This window comes from Dromiciops gliroides, chromosome 4 (genome assembly GCF_019393635.1).
Source record: "Dromiciops gliroides isolate mDroGli1 chromosome 4, mDroGli1.pri, whole genome shotgun sequence".
Lineage (NCBI taxonomy): Eukaryota > Metazoa > Chordata > Mammalia > Microbiotheria > Microbiotheriidae > Dromiciops > Dromiciops gliroides.
In genome coordinates this window covers 334,450,883-334,468,604 of record NC_057864.1, presented here as the reverse complement: position 1 = coordinate 334,468,604, position 17,722 = coordinate 334,450,883, and the positions used below count along the sequence as shown (strand labels likewise).

Genomic DNA, 17,722 nt, shown 5'->3' with positions numbered 1-17,722 from the left:
TCTGCAAAGTCACCAACCTCCCTCTCTCCTCCAGAACTCTCTGGGTCCAGTGGCAAGATATACATCAGGACAACTATAGATGGCCCCAGATGTATAAGGCAATTGGGGTGAAGTGATTTGCCCAGGGCCACACAGCTAGAAAGTGTCTGAGGTGAGATTTGAACTCAGGTCCTCTACTCCAGGACCAGTGCTCCATCAACTGTGCCACTGGTGAATGAGGAGGAGGAGGAAGGAAGAGGAGGAATGTTAGAGGAGTTTATTATTATCCTAGATGAAACAAGGAACCACCAAAGCTTACTGAGAAGAATGACATGATTAAAATCATGGTTTGAGAAAATAACTGTCATCACAAAATAAAAACCTTGTAGCATTGATATGTTATAAAATTAATCATATTTAATACAATAATGTTTACAATACTTATAATAATTAATACAACATGTTTCTCATTATGTTCTTCATGTTTTGCCCTAGGCAGCTATCTTACCCAGGTCTAGTCCCAGTTGTGGTCCCAGAATTGTCTGGCTGTGACTCCCGCTGAAGAAAATTGGCAGTGAGTTACTAGTCAGTCCCTAGGGTATGGTAAGCACCATTAATTAATATTACTGGGCTGCAAGCATCTTTGGCTCACATATACCCTGGACCAAAGGAGCTCTGAAGCCTCCTCTTGAATCTGCTCTTCTGCAGATCAGCAGACTCACCCAGAGTTGGTATCAAATGGCATATCCCAGTTAATAAAGGGGAATATTATATCGAGAGGCAGTGTATCACAGTGTAGAGGCACATAGTAGGCCTTCAGCAAATGTTTATTGACTTGTGGGCTGACCTTAGTGGGAAAAATGCTGGATTTAGTCAGATGACCTGGTTTCAGATCTTTTCTTTGTACTCCCTGTGTGACTTTGGGCAAGTCACTTGACCTTCCTAGTTTCCTCATTTCTGAAAAGTGGAGCTTGTATTAGATGACCCCTGGTGTTCCACTTCATCTCTAAATTTAGGATCTTAATATGCCTTCCTCCTCTAAATTGCTGGCTTTTTAGCCCTACCCAAAGGTATCTTGGAAGAAATGGAGGACTGAGAAGCTGAATAGAAAAAAATGTTGTAAACCAGGTTATTTATTTAAAGGTATGCTTATGCAAGTAAGCTTATTAGCTTCCAAGCAATACTTGCAAGGGACTTGATTGCAAATGGCTCTCAGAAGGAAGGATGACAGACTCAGCAAGGAGTTGGGCAAAAATAGGAAATGGTGCGGGTGAAGCTGGAGGGGAAATGAAGATGTGTTCCATTTCCTATTGTGACTTGTGACTCAACTTGGGTTACCTCCGAGAAGAGAAGGTGAATGCCTCAAAGTAAAACAAGAGGCAGAGAGGGAAGAAACATACCTTGAAGTTTACATTGATTACTTGGTCTTACAGAGGCAGCAGGAACTAATGAATGGGGTGAGAATGACTTGGATCTACGTTCTGCCTCTCAGAAGCTCTTCTGGCCATGGGCAAGTGCCTTAACTTCTCTTAGCATCACTAGAGAAAACTTATACCTGTAAGTCAAGGATGACTATGGAGGGAGTTCCACAGACCTATGAAATCACAAGTCCGAAACGGATAACGCCACAAAACTTGCAGCCGCACGTTTTGTCACCCGGAGCTACCCGTTTTTGACATCAGACGCTCCCAGTGCAAGTAGCTTCTTTGCTCTCCATTCCTTAGATCCTTGAACAATAATGGGAACAGAGCAGGGGATTAAATGAATCGCGTGAAGAAAAGTGGGTGGGAGAAGCGTCGTCGCGCTCCTGCCCTGTACCCCTGATGCACTGCTCCTAGAGCTCCCTCCCCGTCGTCCTTGCCTCCAAGCGGCTCTTGAGCAAGCGGCGGGGCTCAGTGTCTCCGCCTGCCAAGCAGCTCGGCACTTGCAGCTGTGGGTGAATCTGGGGGGCGCGTGCGCCGTGACAGCCCGTGCCCGGGCACGGCCGCCACCACCTCCTCCCGGCCCCGATGCCTATTTTAGTCCCAGCTGCGGCCGGGATCAGGGGCTGGGGCCGAAAGGAAGGGGCTGAGAAGAGTAGAGTGGCCGGGGACGGTCCCCTGCAACCTCCTACCCCACACCCCGGGCGTTGCAGCACCGGCGCCGAACCTTGCGCCCCAGATCCTGGGAGCGCTTGATCGCTCGCTCTGGGAGAAACTTTGGCCCGTATGAGCTCGGTTGTCCGAGGCGGGAACGAGAGGTAAGAGGTGCTGGGCTGGGGAGAGAAGCACCCCAATTTCGGTCTCTTTCTCTTATTTCCTCCCCCCTCTCTCCCCAGGGTAGGGAGCGCATATGCAACCTGGCGGGCGCCTTGTGGGTGAAAATTGGAAGCGAAAGTTGGAGGAGCGGGGGCTTAGCAATAACTTTTCCCGAAGTCCCAGGAGCGCACGGCTGTGACCTTTCTTCACCCGGGGCTCTGCCCACGTCCCAGTCTCTACCCTTCCTGGGGACTCTGCCCCCTTGTTTCGTGATGCGGCCGAAAGCCATAGGTTGGGCTTCACTGCCCCGGTTCTGGGATCCTGGCACCCCATTTTTCCTGCGTCCTTTACAAATCATCGCAGGTTTAAATGGTACAGGACGGAGGCCTTGCTTCGCCCCTTACTATTTACAGGATTTGGGGGAGCACTGGGCCCTGGTTTCCTCCTTCTAAACATATGGCCCTTTGCTATCTTGCCCAACTTGATGGCCATTCTGGATCTCTCGCACCTTCTCATTCCTTCCTTTTTAAAAAGAAAGTACTCCTGTTTCGTCTGAGAGGTCTGGGTCGAGCCAGGAGCGGGGGTGGGGGTGGGGGTGGGGGGTTGCCAGGGGATTTAGTCTAGTCCCCCCCCAAATCCCCCAGAAAAGATGGAGAGCCTTCTGGATAAAGGGAGGTAGCTGCAGGTTCCCTAGCTGTCTTTTCTGGAGCGCCACGGCTTCACTAAATCTGGCTGCTCTTTCTTCCGCCCCTCCAGGGCCCAGGAAAACTGCAGGTCAGGGAAGAACCAAAAGAAATTTCATCCTTCAGGAATCTCAGAATCTCAGTTGAAAGGAATACCAGTAGCAGCTATTTAGGCTTCCTCCGGAAGGAACAAGGTAAGCTGGATCTTGTGTGAACTTGCCTCGGGGTCAGGATCCTCAGTCAATATTGATGGTGTTTCATAACAGGTTAGGCAGGGTCAGGGCGGAAACTGCAGGGCCTCCTTTGAAGAATGGGATAGGTGCACCGTAGTCCAACTTTAAAAGAGAAACGAGTAATCCTAAAGTTTGCCAAAAGTGAGCCTAAGTAGCTTCTCCTCCCGACCCCTATGTTTCCTTGGGGATGAATGGGGATGGTGGGAATAATTTTTCTATAAATCCCCCCAAATCTTCCATTTTAATAATCAGTTACTCCAATTATATTTAACAAATGAATGATGTAGCATATTGTAAGAGTCAGAAGGAAAGATTGGGGTGGAGGAGGAACCCTATTCTCCTTAAATACTTTAAAATTGTCAGCTCAGTAAACCAGGAGCTGAGAGATATGTTCAATATTTATGGACAGCTGGAAACATAGGATTTTTCTAGAGCATATGCTTTTTGTAACAGAAACTTGTTTAATATGGGCTTAGACAATTGTTGTACAGTAGTAGACACCATGTACTCACCAGTATTTTCTGCATCTCTGGGCTCAGTAATTTGCAACTACAAATTACTGTCAAGTATCTGATCTCTATCGATAGAGGGAGTTTTCATACCAAGGTTTTTTCCTAAGCTGATAAAATTCTAGGTCAGACTTAAAACAACCCTTCTCCCCACCACACACACCATATACTTAATCATGTCTTTTGTTTTGGTGGTTGGTAGGACACCCAAGAAATGTAAAGCAAAATCTTGCCCTGCACCCAGCATATAGTAGGGATTTCACAGACGTTTGTTAACTTGACTTGACATGTATTTGCTCAACTATTATTCCTTTTTTTAAAAAAAAATATTATTCCTTTTGCTTCATTTGTGTTCATACTCTCTCTTAAAAAAAAAAGGATGGCTTGTCAAGTAATATATTATGATGTTTAACTATGCGGTTGTTATTCATGGATTAGGGATGCACAGCACAGAAAAGAGAAAACCAGGATTGTGAAGTTTCATTTTTTCTACTTGTTGGCCTCAGGACCCCTTTACACTAAATTATTGAAGACCCTCCAAAGGGCTTTTGTTTATGTGGGTTATATCTATCTATATTTACTGTAGTAAACAGTAAGACCTCTTAGTATTATTATGAAAAAAGTTTTGAACTTGTGCACCTTTTGAAATGGTCTTAGGGACCCTCAGAAGACCCTGAATCAAGTGGATAGAATGCTGTTTTAGAGTCTGTAAGACCTAGACTCATTTTCTGTAAGATGATGGGCAAACTACTTGATCTCTTAGAGCCTCTCAGCTTCCTCATCTGTAAAATGAGGATAATAATAACTGTAATACTTGCCTGAAAGGATTGTTGTGTGACCAAAGGAAGATAGTATTTAAAAGTGCTATGCTTACTTTAAGGCACTGTAGAAATGTCAGCCATTATTACTACTAGCAGTGTCACCTTGGGCAAGTCACTTAAGTGCCCGAGTTTCTTCATTTGTAAAGGAATTAGAATGAATATTATGTGTCCTACCTAACTTATAAGGTTGTCTGGAGGAAAGATCTTGGAATATTATAAAACACTTCTTCTAAATGTGAGCTATTCTAATTTTGTATAATTTATGAATATATTCATGTAATATATTTGAATTTTATTTGTATGCATGTATTTTTAATGTATTTGTATAATTTTGTATAATTCATGAAAGATTTTGCATTTTCCGTCAACCAGTGGAAATTGCATTCCAAATTTGCATAGTGTGGTATACTAGTAACTACTTTGGTTTTTCCATAGAACTTTTCTGAAAACTTAGAGCAAGAAGGAAATTTTTCAATGATTTAGTTGACTGGCATGGAGCCCGAGTTGTCCAGTCATATTCCATTCCTATTCATACCACTCCTCAAACGCTGCCATTTTTATTATTTTGAAGAGAAAAATGTGATACTATTAAAGCAGCCTCAGATTTTGTGGTGTTTGAACTTTCATATTTTAAAAATGTGAATTTGTAATTGGAAATTTGACAGAAAGCAAAGATTTTGACTCAAGTCAAATTATGTTAACAGTGCCACCTGTTTCAGTGTTCCATTTTGTGTGTTTCTATAGTTACCTAAAAGGTGGGAGAAATACCTTTATGCCTTTTGCAGAGTTTAATACTCTTAAAATTTACCACCATACTTGCTATAAATCAGGATTGTGTTGGATTACAAACCTTTCTTTCTGAGAGATAGAATTTGTGCAAGACTGGTGAATATTCTGCTTAACTGTTAAGTGCAGAGATAGTCCTAGATCCATGATTCCCCATCACGAACCAAATACCATCTTGTGGCATAGGGAGAATCTCAAACATGACTATGACTTTACCACACCCAATAGGGTAACTTAGCAAAATTAATTCTATTGACTTCAATTTCGAGACTGTGTACCATCTCACATTGTTACAATAGTGTAATAGATAGATTACTGTATTGAAGTCTTGCCTCCAACATTTGTGACCCAAGGAAAATTACTTTTTCAAGACTCAGTTTGGTCATAAATAAAGTAGGAATTCTGATGCTTACAATAACTCTTACAGCAGTATCATAATGCTTTTTGTAAAGAGCTGTAAAAAATATGAGCTATTTTAGTTAGTGTTAAGAAATTGGTTGGGGTAAAGCAATAGTGAGAGAAAGAGATGTTTTCATAAAAGATTTAATGACAATAATGACAATATATCACAATATGTAAAAGCTCTGGAATACCTCCCCTAAGTAGTTCAGGGATTCCCACAGAATGACTAATTTTTAAAATTCTATATCCATTTTCTTTGCCTAATCTTAATTACTGCAATTAAATGCAATCATATTATAATCAACTTTCTTTGAATTGATGAGTTCCTTTGTGAAGTAAATTATAACTGTATCATGCTATAATAAATCTATACAATACAAAAAAAATCCCATTATTTGCTCTCTAGGCAAAACAGTGGAGCTTTTTGAAATTTAGCATTCTGTTTCTTTAACTTCATTTAGTCTTGGTTTTATTTACTTTGCCCTACTTTTTAAAGCAATTGCATCTTAATCTGCAATCTTCTATTGAAATAGCATTTCCTATCAATAAACTTAATTTACAGTAATCAAGTCTTCAAAATATAATGTCTCCGTAGCCATGTAGGGATTGCATCGCTTTAGAGATCAAGGAAATCAATTTTTCTTTGTATTTTAAAGTTAGTTTATCAGGGAAAATATATGGCTTTAAGTGCGTCTTCAGGAAATTTTAAATATTTTGTTGTTGCTGTGAACACTAATTACAACTTCAGTTGATTCCAAATATTTAAAATATGCGTGTATGTTTGTATATATAAAACAAGCATGTTTTATAGTTTATATACATACATATATATGTATAAGTGACAGGTTGGTTTTGTTGTTGTTGTTTTTTTTTTTTTTTAGGCAATGGGGGTTAAGTGATTTGCCCACAGTCACACAGCTAGTAAATGTCAAGTGTCTGAGGCCGGATTTGAACTCAGGTACTCCTGAATCCAGGGCTGGTGCTTTAACCACTGCGCCATCTAGCTGCCCCTATAAGTGACAGTTTAAAAGTAACATTACTAAAAATTCCATGTCAGACCTTCTGAGATTCTACTCCATAAAAGGTCCATTTCTGCCACAGAGTCATCTGATTCAGTTAGTTTGGGAGGCATATTGCAGTATAGAATCTGATCTTCTTTATGTACTTCATTGATGGATGAAATCATCAGGATGCCTGCAAGGAAGATACGGCAATCAATAATAATGTGGCTGACAGTTTTCTTTGTCTATTCTTAATTCAGGAGGAAGAAATTAGTAGGCTAAAATACCAACACAGAAGTATACACGGAAAACAGTCCAACTCCTCTGACTTTTCTTTAGCTGCAGCTAGATTATGAATATCTGGGGTTTTTTTCTCTGGGATTTTTTAAAAGAATGATTATTCAGGGAAAATTAAGCCTAATGTAGGGGAGGATTTGCTAATAAGAAATGTTTCATCAGCTACCATTTATGTCATCAAGAATATTTAATATGTCTTCCTGGGGTGATCAGAGCCAATTTATGGACTGTGAGGTTTAGTAATTAGTAGAAAAGAAACTGGAATTTAACCTCAGGCTTTTTTCTTCCTCAAATTATAACATTTGAGTGCTTTGCAATTCTCTAATGGGATTATCCTGTATTTTAGTTATTTCTATGTTTTCTAATTCCTCTACTAAACAGTAAACTCCATGAGGATAGGGATCTTATCTGAATTTATCTTTCTCCATGTGCTTAGTATAATATTTTGCAGACAGTATAAGTCTGATAATTGTTTATTGAATTGCAGTGAAGGGAGTTGCATTATTTATCTTCTATATAGTGTATGGGTATGGTCAGCTTTCAAAAAAAGATGTTTCATGAGTGAATCCTAATGTAAAATAAGTCACTAGATAAGTCTTGATAGGAATACATTTGTTTTAACATGGACATTTTAAATGCACTTGAATTCTATGCTGTCCTAGTTTCTTTTCTCTGGCAAATTGTATCTAAGTCGGCACTAGCATTTTGATAGTAACCATTATACTTTTGAGCTTTAGAACAATGCAGAAATTAGGTGTTACTTCTAGTAAACATCTTTCAAGTCTACTTAATGATTTTCCAGTAACTCATCTATTAAATGAAGAAGTTGGATTCCAAATTCTATTATTATGTTTCCTGTAAATTTTGCAAAAGCTGAAAACAAACGTTTTTCAGCATTTAAGCAAATCATCTTTTTTATTGTACAATGTTATGGAAATGCCTGTTTTATCCATAGATATATATTAGTGTGATAAAAAATAAAGGGGAAAAAAAGAAATGTAGAATTCTTCCAAAATTTCGTTTAACTTTGACTACAAGTTCTGACTCTTACCTAACTCATACTAATTATTCTGCTTCTTAAAAAATCTTTATTTTGCATGTTTTCGGTCATGGAATGAGGTAAAGTTGCCAAATGGAGAAACAGATATTTTAAACTAAATTAAATATTATAAACTGCTCCCATTTAAGTCATTATTTTTCTGAAATAACTACATTAATATTTTAGGGTTTTCTCCAAAAAGCGAGGTCGTTTTTGTAATGGACCAGGTTTCAGAGAGTTTATAATAAAACATTTTTAAGAGGGATAACCCACAAATGATAAGGAAGTCAGCAAATGGTGCCACTTGGTGTTTAGTTTTATGTAAGCAAGCACTGACCACATGGATTTTCTCCAAACTATATTTATTAAAGATAGGAGTATTTAAATAAATAGTACTATAACTGAGAAGTGAACACAAAGTAGTTTCAGATTGAGAAATTAATTTGGTTTGGGGAATCAGTAAAGACGTAAGATTTTTTTTAACTGTTAAATAGTCATGTATACCAAAATAAGATATTTAGATTCCAGGAAGGAATTTCTAAGTTTTCACATCAGTAGACTTCTAATTACAGATAATCTTGAGCTCCTCATTTAAATTTTTTATTAAATTAACATTCAAATTATAGCTTTAATTTTATAATTCACAGGCCCTTATTTTTAAAAATAATTGTTTCCTTGATGCTCTTTTTTTCACAAATTTCAAGTGACTTTCCTACCTCCATACCCAGTCAAGCCCCTCTTGAGAACAACTAAGAGAACAGCTAAGTAAATAAACCAACCTTCGAGCTATGTCTGACTATATATACCTAATTGTTCACCTGTAAGCTACCCTCTTTCTTGGGAAGAGGGAATCACTATACTGTGTAGAAGTACACTTTTTAATTTCTGAAGTACAACATAGGGAAGTCACTACCTAGAAAGTAAAACAAGATTTAATAATAAATGAATAATCAATAATTTGATGATGATGATGATCAAGCTGTGTGTGTGTGTGTGTGTGTGTCTGTGAGGGTGGGCGGAATTGACAGAGACACAAAGAGAGGGGAATTGATTAATTGGTTATATTATCATTTGAAGTTCATGAATTAATAAAACTTAATATTGCCTTTACAAAAATATGCTATTTTAAAAAGAATTTAATGAAGGGATTTTGACCACATGAAACTTTTGAAGCTTGATTTTCCTGAGTTGTTCTTTTACTGTATAAAGAACTTTATAACGTTTGTAACCAGTAGACTTTATTGATTACCTTTTACAACTGCATAGTCCCCCACCCTTAATAGTGAATTAATTAATTTTAATTATGTAATAAATTAACAAATTTGGGATTCACTCCTATATCTATCATTATTGCCTGTCTCATTATTATTATTGCCTGTCATGAACTTTTTGTGGATTCAAGATGTGGTTTATAAGAGAAGCAGAGTGCTCCACTGCTTAGAGTGCTGGCCATGGGGTTAGAAAGTCCTAGATTCAAATCCTGCCTCTTACAGACAGCTGCATTACCATAGAAGCCATTTAACCTTTTTTTATTTTTTATTTATTTTTTTCTTTTGTGGGGCAATGAAGGTTAAGTGACTTGCCCAGGGTCACAGAGCTAGTAAGTGTCAAGTGTTTGAGGCCGAATTTGAACTCAGGTCCTCCTGTATCAAGAGCAGGTGTTTTATCCACTGTGCCACCTAGCTGCACCACCACTTAACCTTTTAATACCCTAGGTAGTTCTCTAAGATTAAATGTTACAAACCAGCTATTGTTTTGCATGGAAAGAAGTGACTTTCCCTATATCAGAGAAAGCACGGGCTCACACTGTTGCCTCTCATTGCAGGAAAGAAAGAAGGAAGAAGGAAGGAAGGAAGAGGATTTATAGCTTGTGTGCAAAATGAGATCTCAATTCTCTTTTAGGCAGGTAGATGGCACATGAGATAGAGTACTGTTGTTTGTCCTTCATTCTTGAAGAGGACCATAAATGACATCAGGAGGTGATGTCATGACTTACAGTGAATTGGATTTAAGTGAGGGAGGGCTGTGCAGAATCACCTGCTTCACTCTCTTCTCTGGAGCCATCTGGGTCCAGTGGCAAGATATACCTCAGGATGACTGGAGATGGCCTTAGATATTTGAGGCAATTGGGGTTAAGTGACTTGTCCAGGGTCACACATCTAGTCAGTGTCTGAGGTGAGATTTAGACTCAGGTCCTCCTGACTCCAAGGCCAGTGCTCTATCCACTGCATCACCTAGCTGCCCCTCTGAGTATAAAGTTAGAAAGACTTGAATTTAATTCCAGCTTCATACACTAACTATGGACTTGTTTTTTGTGTTTTTTGTTGTTCAGTTGTTTCATTTATGTCCAACTCTCCATAACCCCATTTGGGGTCCTCTTGTCAAAGATACTAGAATGGTCTGCCATTTTCTTCTTCAGCTCATTTTATACATGAGGAAACTGAGGCAAACAGGTTTAAGTGACTTGCCCAGGGTCACACAGCTAGTAAGTATCTGAGGCTGGATTTGAATTCCGGGCTTTCTGACTCCAGGCTGGGCACTCTATCCACTGCTCCCTGTGCTCCCCATGTGACTCTAGTCAAGTTATTTAACTTCTACTTGCTTTAGTTTCTCTAACCATAAAATGAGGATGATAAAAATAGCACCTATTTCTCAGGCTTGTCAAAATCAAATGAGATAAGATTCTTACAACGCTTAGTTCCTGGCACAACGTAGGCATTTATAAATGCTTGTTTCCTTCCTCCTTTTTAGTACTTTTGAATACAATACACACCCCACTTTAAACAAAAAAAAGAAAAATGAGGCAGTTGGAATTGATAATATTCCCAATGGTATGTGCACTTTTGTTATTTATCCCCTATTAGTTTATCTGGAACTTCCTCAATTAAAATCTCATTCCAGTGCCCAATTGTGGCATGGAGGTGATCCTGAGTTTTAATGGCAGTGTCAGTGGAACATCAGGTCTTGTAGATCCTTCCAAGGTAGAAGGGTTTTAAGCCTGGACCTAGTCATGGCCAGACTGTATGTCTGTCTTCTGAGGACCAGCCTAGCCAAGTAGGCAAATAGGCTTACTACTGGAAGGTTAGCCCCAGGTGATGAAGTGGTAACTCATGAAGACCACTGGCTGACACATTGTAAAGGCTTTGAGCTGCATAGTTGAAAGGATCCTCACTGATGAAATCAAAGATCTTTGACAATTAATAATACATAATTAGGTAATCATTAATAAATAAACAATAGCAAAATTAATGATAATAAATATATCATATAATAAATAACAAAAATAATCAAGTAAACAAATAAATAATCAAGTAATTAAATGTATCTTAGGAGGTCCTTGCACTGTATTCATTTCACAAAATGATCCACTATAAAGATTCCTTTTAACATAAGGCATAAGGATTCCTTTATAATTAGAATTCTTTTTAAATTCATTTTTAATTTATGGAATATAACCAGCATTTTCATAACATAGTACAATAAAAAAGGAGATTGCACACGAAACTGCAAAACTACCATGCATGACTTGCTATTTTTTCAAAGTTACAAAATTATGTAAATTTATTTTTCTTTTCTTCCCTATCCCCAACCTCTAAACTAGAGATGGCTACCTTTAGACACAAATAGGTGTGTGTGTATTATGTGTGTGTGTGTGTATATATATATATATATAGATAGATAGATATATAAATATATATATACACATATATGTATATATGTATGTAAATTATTCTAGACATACTTTTATTTATTAGTTCTTTCTCTAGATGCAGATAGCATCTTTCATCATATGTCCTTTATAGTTAATTTGGATATCTATAGTAGTCAAAATAACTATAATTGGAGTTCTTTTTAATTGAAGCTTCTAATACATTTTAAAGTATGATTTAATTTATAACAATTTGGGGGCAGCTAGGTGGCGCAGTGGATAGAGCACTGGCCCTGGAGTCAGTAGTACCTGAGTTCAAATCCGGCCTCAGACACTTAACACTTACTAGCTGTGTGACCCTGGGCAAGTCACTTAACCCCAATTGCCTCACTAAAAAACAAAACAAAACAAAAAAATTTATAACAATTTAACTTCTAAGAAATTTTTCAAAATAATCATTTGGGTAAAATGAAGCCTAACTTATTTCTATGAATGTCAACCAGTAGTTTTGTTGCTAAGAAAGGAATCCTCATATAGTGTTAAATAATATAACTAAGTTTTAGCTTTTCTTATTTTTTTTTCTTCACAGGAATTTTTACAATGAATCATATAGATCCCACTTCACTGAATGAATTAACAACAAGAAGTCTTACATCTGAATTTGAAAACCTCATGCCTGTGCCCTCCAATGAAACCACTTGTGAAAATTGGCAGGAGATACATCATCTGGTTTTCCACGTAGCAAATATCTGTTTTGCAGCTGCGTTGGTTATTCCAACTACTTTGACTCTTCATATGATATTTCTTAGGGGGTTGTTAACTATAGGTAAGCTAAATAAGATTGTTTTTTCATCATTTTCCTTTATTATTATCGTATGGTTTCTTGGTTTGACCAATTTATTTATCTTTTTGTTAGGTTTACACATCACAAAAATTAAATCAAAGGGTTTTTTTATTATCATAATTATCTCTGGTCAACCTAAAGAGCTGACTGAGGTGTTTACGTTCCCCCAATACTTATCCTTTTGGGTAAAGGCACATATGTTCTTTTTTGTCATATTTCATACATTCATCTATGATTACATGGTTTTCTGATGCCTTGTTTTTAATGTTTCAAATGTTGCTTACTAACTGTGGTCAGTAATGTAAAGTAGAGGACTGAGGCACCTACCTATTAGGGCAGTGATGCAAGTGAAACCTCTTTTGACTTTGTTGTTCGGTATAGGCAGAATCAAGGGTTTTGTTTGAAATATATAAATGACAACAACAGTTTTGGTGTGATGTGATGGAAAAGCCTGGATTTAGTTTCAGAAAATCCGAGTTCAAATCTTGCCTCTGACATGTATTACCACTGTGACATTGGTCATCACTTCCCTTTCTGGTCTTTAGTTTTCTTGTCTGCAAAAAGAGGAAGCTGGAGTAGATGTCCTCTAAGGTTCCTTCCTGCTCTAAGAATCTGTGCTCTTTGACAGAGAATCTTGCCTTTATGGTTGTTTGTCTGATGTCAAATGAGCTAACTTTATAAAAAGGCATTCTGATTTTTTTTTATTAAGCTAAGAACATATTAAAGGCAGAATCATAGAAGTTTGGGCTAGAAGGACTCTTAGAGATGATCTAGCCTAGCCCCTATATTTTATGTAAAAGGAAACCAAAGCCTAGAAAGTTTAAATGGAATAACTTGTAGAATTAGGAAAAATTATGCATTTGAGTTTGTTATTATTGAATAGACACTAAGGAGACTTTTTGGGACTGGACCTGTGGTTTTATTGGTATAGGTAAATTCAGGTTAGGAAAGAATTTACATAGAACATTTGCAAGAATTACATAAGGCATTGAGATGTTATGACTTGGCCAGGATCATACATCTACTATATATATATATATACATATATACACACTATAAATTGGGTCTAATTAATGATGCTCAAAAAATTAGATGAAATTCTCAAGTGAATTATTTTTGTGTATTGTTTTTGGAAATTAGAATGCCTCTGTTCCTGCGCTATATGGTCCTGTGAATCTAGTCTTTTTTTTTTTTTTTTTTTTTTTTTTTTACGGGGCAATGGGGTTAAGTGACTTGCCCAGAGTCACACAGCTAGTAAGTGTCAAGTGTCTGAGGCCGGATTTGAACTCAGGAACTCCTGAATCCAGGGCCGGTGCTTTATCCACTGCGCCACCTAACCGCCCCGAATCTAGTCTTTTAACAATTTGGTTTAATTAAATTTTATTTTTTCAATTAATAAAAATCTGGTTTTCTTCCTTCTACCTTACTGTAACCCAGAGTCAGGGGGAGGGAGGGAGGGAGGGAGGGAGAGAGAACTGTTTTAACAAATATACATAATCAAGCAAATAAATTCCCATATTGGCTATGTCCAAAAAAAAAATAGATATTGTTCTGGATCCTGAGTCCATCACCTCTCTGTCAGGAGAAAGGTAGTACACTTCATCATTGGTTCTCTGGGATCATAATTGGTCTTTGCACTGATCAGAGTTCTTAAGTCTTTTCTTTCAAAGCTGTCTGCTTTACAATACTGCTCTTTTTGTAGACATTCTCCTGTTTCTGCTCTCTTCACTTTTCACCAGTTCATACAAGTCTCCCCAGGTTTCTCTCAAACTATGTCTTTCATCATTTGTTAATGTAATGTTTCACTTTTGCACAGTGTTTAAGTGATTCAGGAATATCTGTTGGGTATTATTACATATTAGAGAAGATATTTTACATGGATATTGAAGTTAGACTTGAAACTTCCAATAATTTATCTTTTATTTGTTATTTGACAGGATGTGCCCTTTTTATTGTCTGGGCTACACTCTACCGGTGTGCCTTGGATATAATGATCTGGAATTGTGCGTTCCTGATTATCAACCTGATGCATTTTCTATACCTGTTGTACAAAAAGAGACCGGTATGTAGTGCCTATACTCTATAGAGGAAAAAGGGCCTCTCATAAGTTAATAATGAGTATAAGTTTAATGCGAATTTTGAACCGGAATTTTCATGGGTTCATGTATGAGTTCCTAGTTATTTCAGTTCTTCTGTGCTCTAACTTCTCTAGTGGATTTTCTGTTTCTGTATACATAAAAGTAACATTTTTGGAAACTACAAGAAGTTGTAACTTTGGAACTTGTAGTTCCAAGAAAAAGAGCACGGCATAGAGGATAGAGGACCAGTCTTGAAGTCAAGAAGACCTGGGTACAAGCTCTGCCTCTAGCATATGTTAGCGGTGTGATCTGGGCAAACCATTTAACTTTGTGGTGGATGAGACAACTCCCTAGGAATCTTAAGTTGCAAAATGAATACCACTGTGTATTGGCAAACCAATGAAATCATAGGTTGAGACCCTCCCCACATATACACACAAAAAAGTTCTACACAAACTAAATATTTATTTAGAATTTACGGACAAGATAAAAACTACAGGTAATGTGGGTATATTAATCTTCCTGAATAGCATTCAGATGAGAAATTTGAATGAGAATCTGTAAATTCTAAAAACTAGTCGATAATCTTATGTCTAGTTTACGGGATCTTTTTTTTTTTCCCCACAAAAAAAAATGCTTTGACTTTTTTTTTTTTAAGTAAGGCAATTGGGGTTAAGTGACTTGCCCAGGATCACACAGCTAGTAAGTGTCAAGTATCTGAGGCCCGGTATGAACTCAGGTAGTCCTGAATCCAGGGCCGGTGCTCTATCCACTGCGCCACCTAGCTGCCCCAATGCTTCGACTTTTAAGGCAATATTTATTTCAATTATTTTCCTAGGCTTAAAATTTTGTTATCCTATTCTAAAAGTATCTGTTTTTAACATTTCCTTCTACATTATGAGTTAGCTTGGTTTTTAAATTTTTTGATGGCAATAAGAATACATGATGCGAAAAAATCATTTCATCATAGCTGTGGCTGATGTTACTTATTCTGGGCCCAGCAGAATGGAGTATTACACACAAAATACTTTCAAGAAAGTCACATTCTTCCTGGAAAGACTGGGCTTACACAAACAGTGCAATGAAAGCACAAAATCATAACATACCCTGAAATGCTAAATTGTGAGTAGAATTTAGGCAGGGAAAAAGTGAATTAAAACGGGGACTCAACTTATAGAGAAAGATTCTTCAAGGATGGCAAACTTGATAGATGGGCTAGACCAGGGCTACAGGGGATATCTGGTCTGCAACTTAAAGTCTTAGGGAAAGGCCTAAGAAGTAACTTTCTCAGGGTCTCATAGTCAGTGTATCAGAAGCAGGATCTGAAACCAGGTCTCTGAAGCTGGCTCTTTCTTCACTCCGCCAAGATGTCATTATCTTAAAGATGAACAATGTGGGTCAAAGAAATTTGAGACTCAGGTACTCCTGAATCCAGGCCGGTGCTTATCTACTGCGCTGCCACCTAGCCGCCCCTAGCATATTGAGTTTTGTTTTTGTTTTTGTTTGTTTGTTTGTTTTAAGTGAGGCAATTGGGGTTAAGTGACTTGCCCAGGGTCACACAGCTAGTAAGTGCCAAGTGTCTGAGGGCCAGATTTGAACTCAGGAACTCCTGAATCCAGGGCCGGTGCTTTATCCACTGCGCCACCTAGCCGCCCCCTAGCTATTGAGTTTTAATCCTGAAATAAAAATTGGCATTTTTCGGCATTTCTAATACACCTCCTCATTAAAGTGAAATTCAGAAAAGCACAAAGTTAGAATGAGTCCTCAAGACCTTTCAGTAGATGCATTGCCCTGTAGGCTCTCTGGTGCTCATGAGATCTGTTGGGTTAGGCCTTAAAATTGTGCACACTTTGCACTGTCATTTTCCATTGTTCTCAGTCGCTTCCCAGAGAGGGAGAGTAGCTCAGGTCAGAGTATAATCAAACATTAGACATGTTTAAATTGTGGAATGTGGTTTGGGGATGAATGTTTTCCAATGACCAGGGTTTATAAACCTTATTAGGTATTTCCATGTGCCAAACACTGATAAGTATATTGGGGAACTATAAAGATTAAATAATCTTTGATCCAGAGATCACAGATATTATTGTATCGTATTGTATCGTATCATATAGTATAATACAATATAGTGTAGTATATCCTATCCTGTCCTGTCCTGTTCTGTCATGTCACATCATATCATGCTGTACTATATTATGTTATATAGTATTATATTATATCCCACAGTATAATAGCCTATGTGACATGTTTACTAGTAATGAAAACAAAAAATAATTTAAAAAAATGACAGGCAGTAAGTTATAATGGATAAAGAATTGGCCTCAAAACAAGACCTTGAATTAAGTGCCACCTCTGACATATATTGACTGTAATTCTGGGCAGTCACTTAACTTCTCTATTCTCCTAGACCAGTGGTTCTGAAACTTTTGGTCTCAGGACCTCTTTACACTCTTGAAAAATTATTGAGGGGGGCAGCTAGGTGGCACAGTGGATAGAGCACCGGCCCTGGATTCAGGAGTACCTGAGTTCAAAAATGGCCTCAGACACTTGACACTTACTAGCTGTGTGACCCTGGGCAAGTCACCTAACCCTCATTGCCCTGCAAAAAAAAAAAAAAAAGAAAGAAAAGAAAAGAAAAATTATTGAGGATCCTCCTGAGAACTTTGTTTATGTGAATTATACCTAATGATATTCACCATGTTAAAATTTAAACAAACATTTAAAAATTTAATTCATTTTAAAATAATGATAATAAACCCATAACATATCAACATGTCATATTTTTAATGAAAAATAACTGTATTTCCTTTACACATTTTGGAAAATGTATTTGATATCTGACTTAATAGAAGACAGCTGGATTCTCAAATCCACTTCTGCTTTTCAGTCTGTGTGATTTGCAATTTTGATTGATGTATATGAAGAAAATTTGGCCTCATACAGGTAAATAGTGGAAAAGAGAAGAGTAATTTAATAAGAAAAATAATATCTTAGAATTATATTTAAATAGTTTTGACCTTGGGGACATCCAGAACCATATGGACCATGCTCAAGTGAACTGCTGCATATTTTCTAATAGTGACTGTTTTATATACTATTTCTAATCCTAATGCAATATTTTAAAGTGATCATGTTTTGTTTTGTTTTTTCAATGCATACACACT

The 17,722-nt window shown here is 37.5% G+C and overlaps 1 protein-coding gene across 2 annotated transcripts in view; it reads left to right on the top strand.

The window, feature by feature from the left end:
• Positions 1-17,722, top strand: part of BVES (blood vessel epicardial substance) — a 136,399-nt gene that overhangs the window by 67,095 nt on the left and 51,582 nt on the right. Inside the window, exons 1-4 of one of the 2 annotated variants that reach the window (XM_044002997.1) lie at positions 1,779-2,218; positions 2,973-3,093; positions 12,226-12,462; positions 14,418-14,542. In XM_044002997.1, coding sequence (XP_043858932.1) covers positions 12,237-12,462; positions 14,418-14,542 — 351 coding nt within the window. In that variant the 5' untranslated portion in view covers positions 1,779-2,218; positions 2,973-3,093; positions 12,226-12,236. Of the gene's footprint in view, positions 1-1,778; positions 2,219-2,773; positions 2,782-2,972; positions 3,094-12,225; positions 12,463-14,417; positions 14,543-17,722 lie in introns of those variants that run through there. The other variant, XM_044002998.1, reaches the window with a different exon arrangement.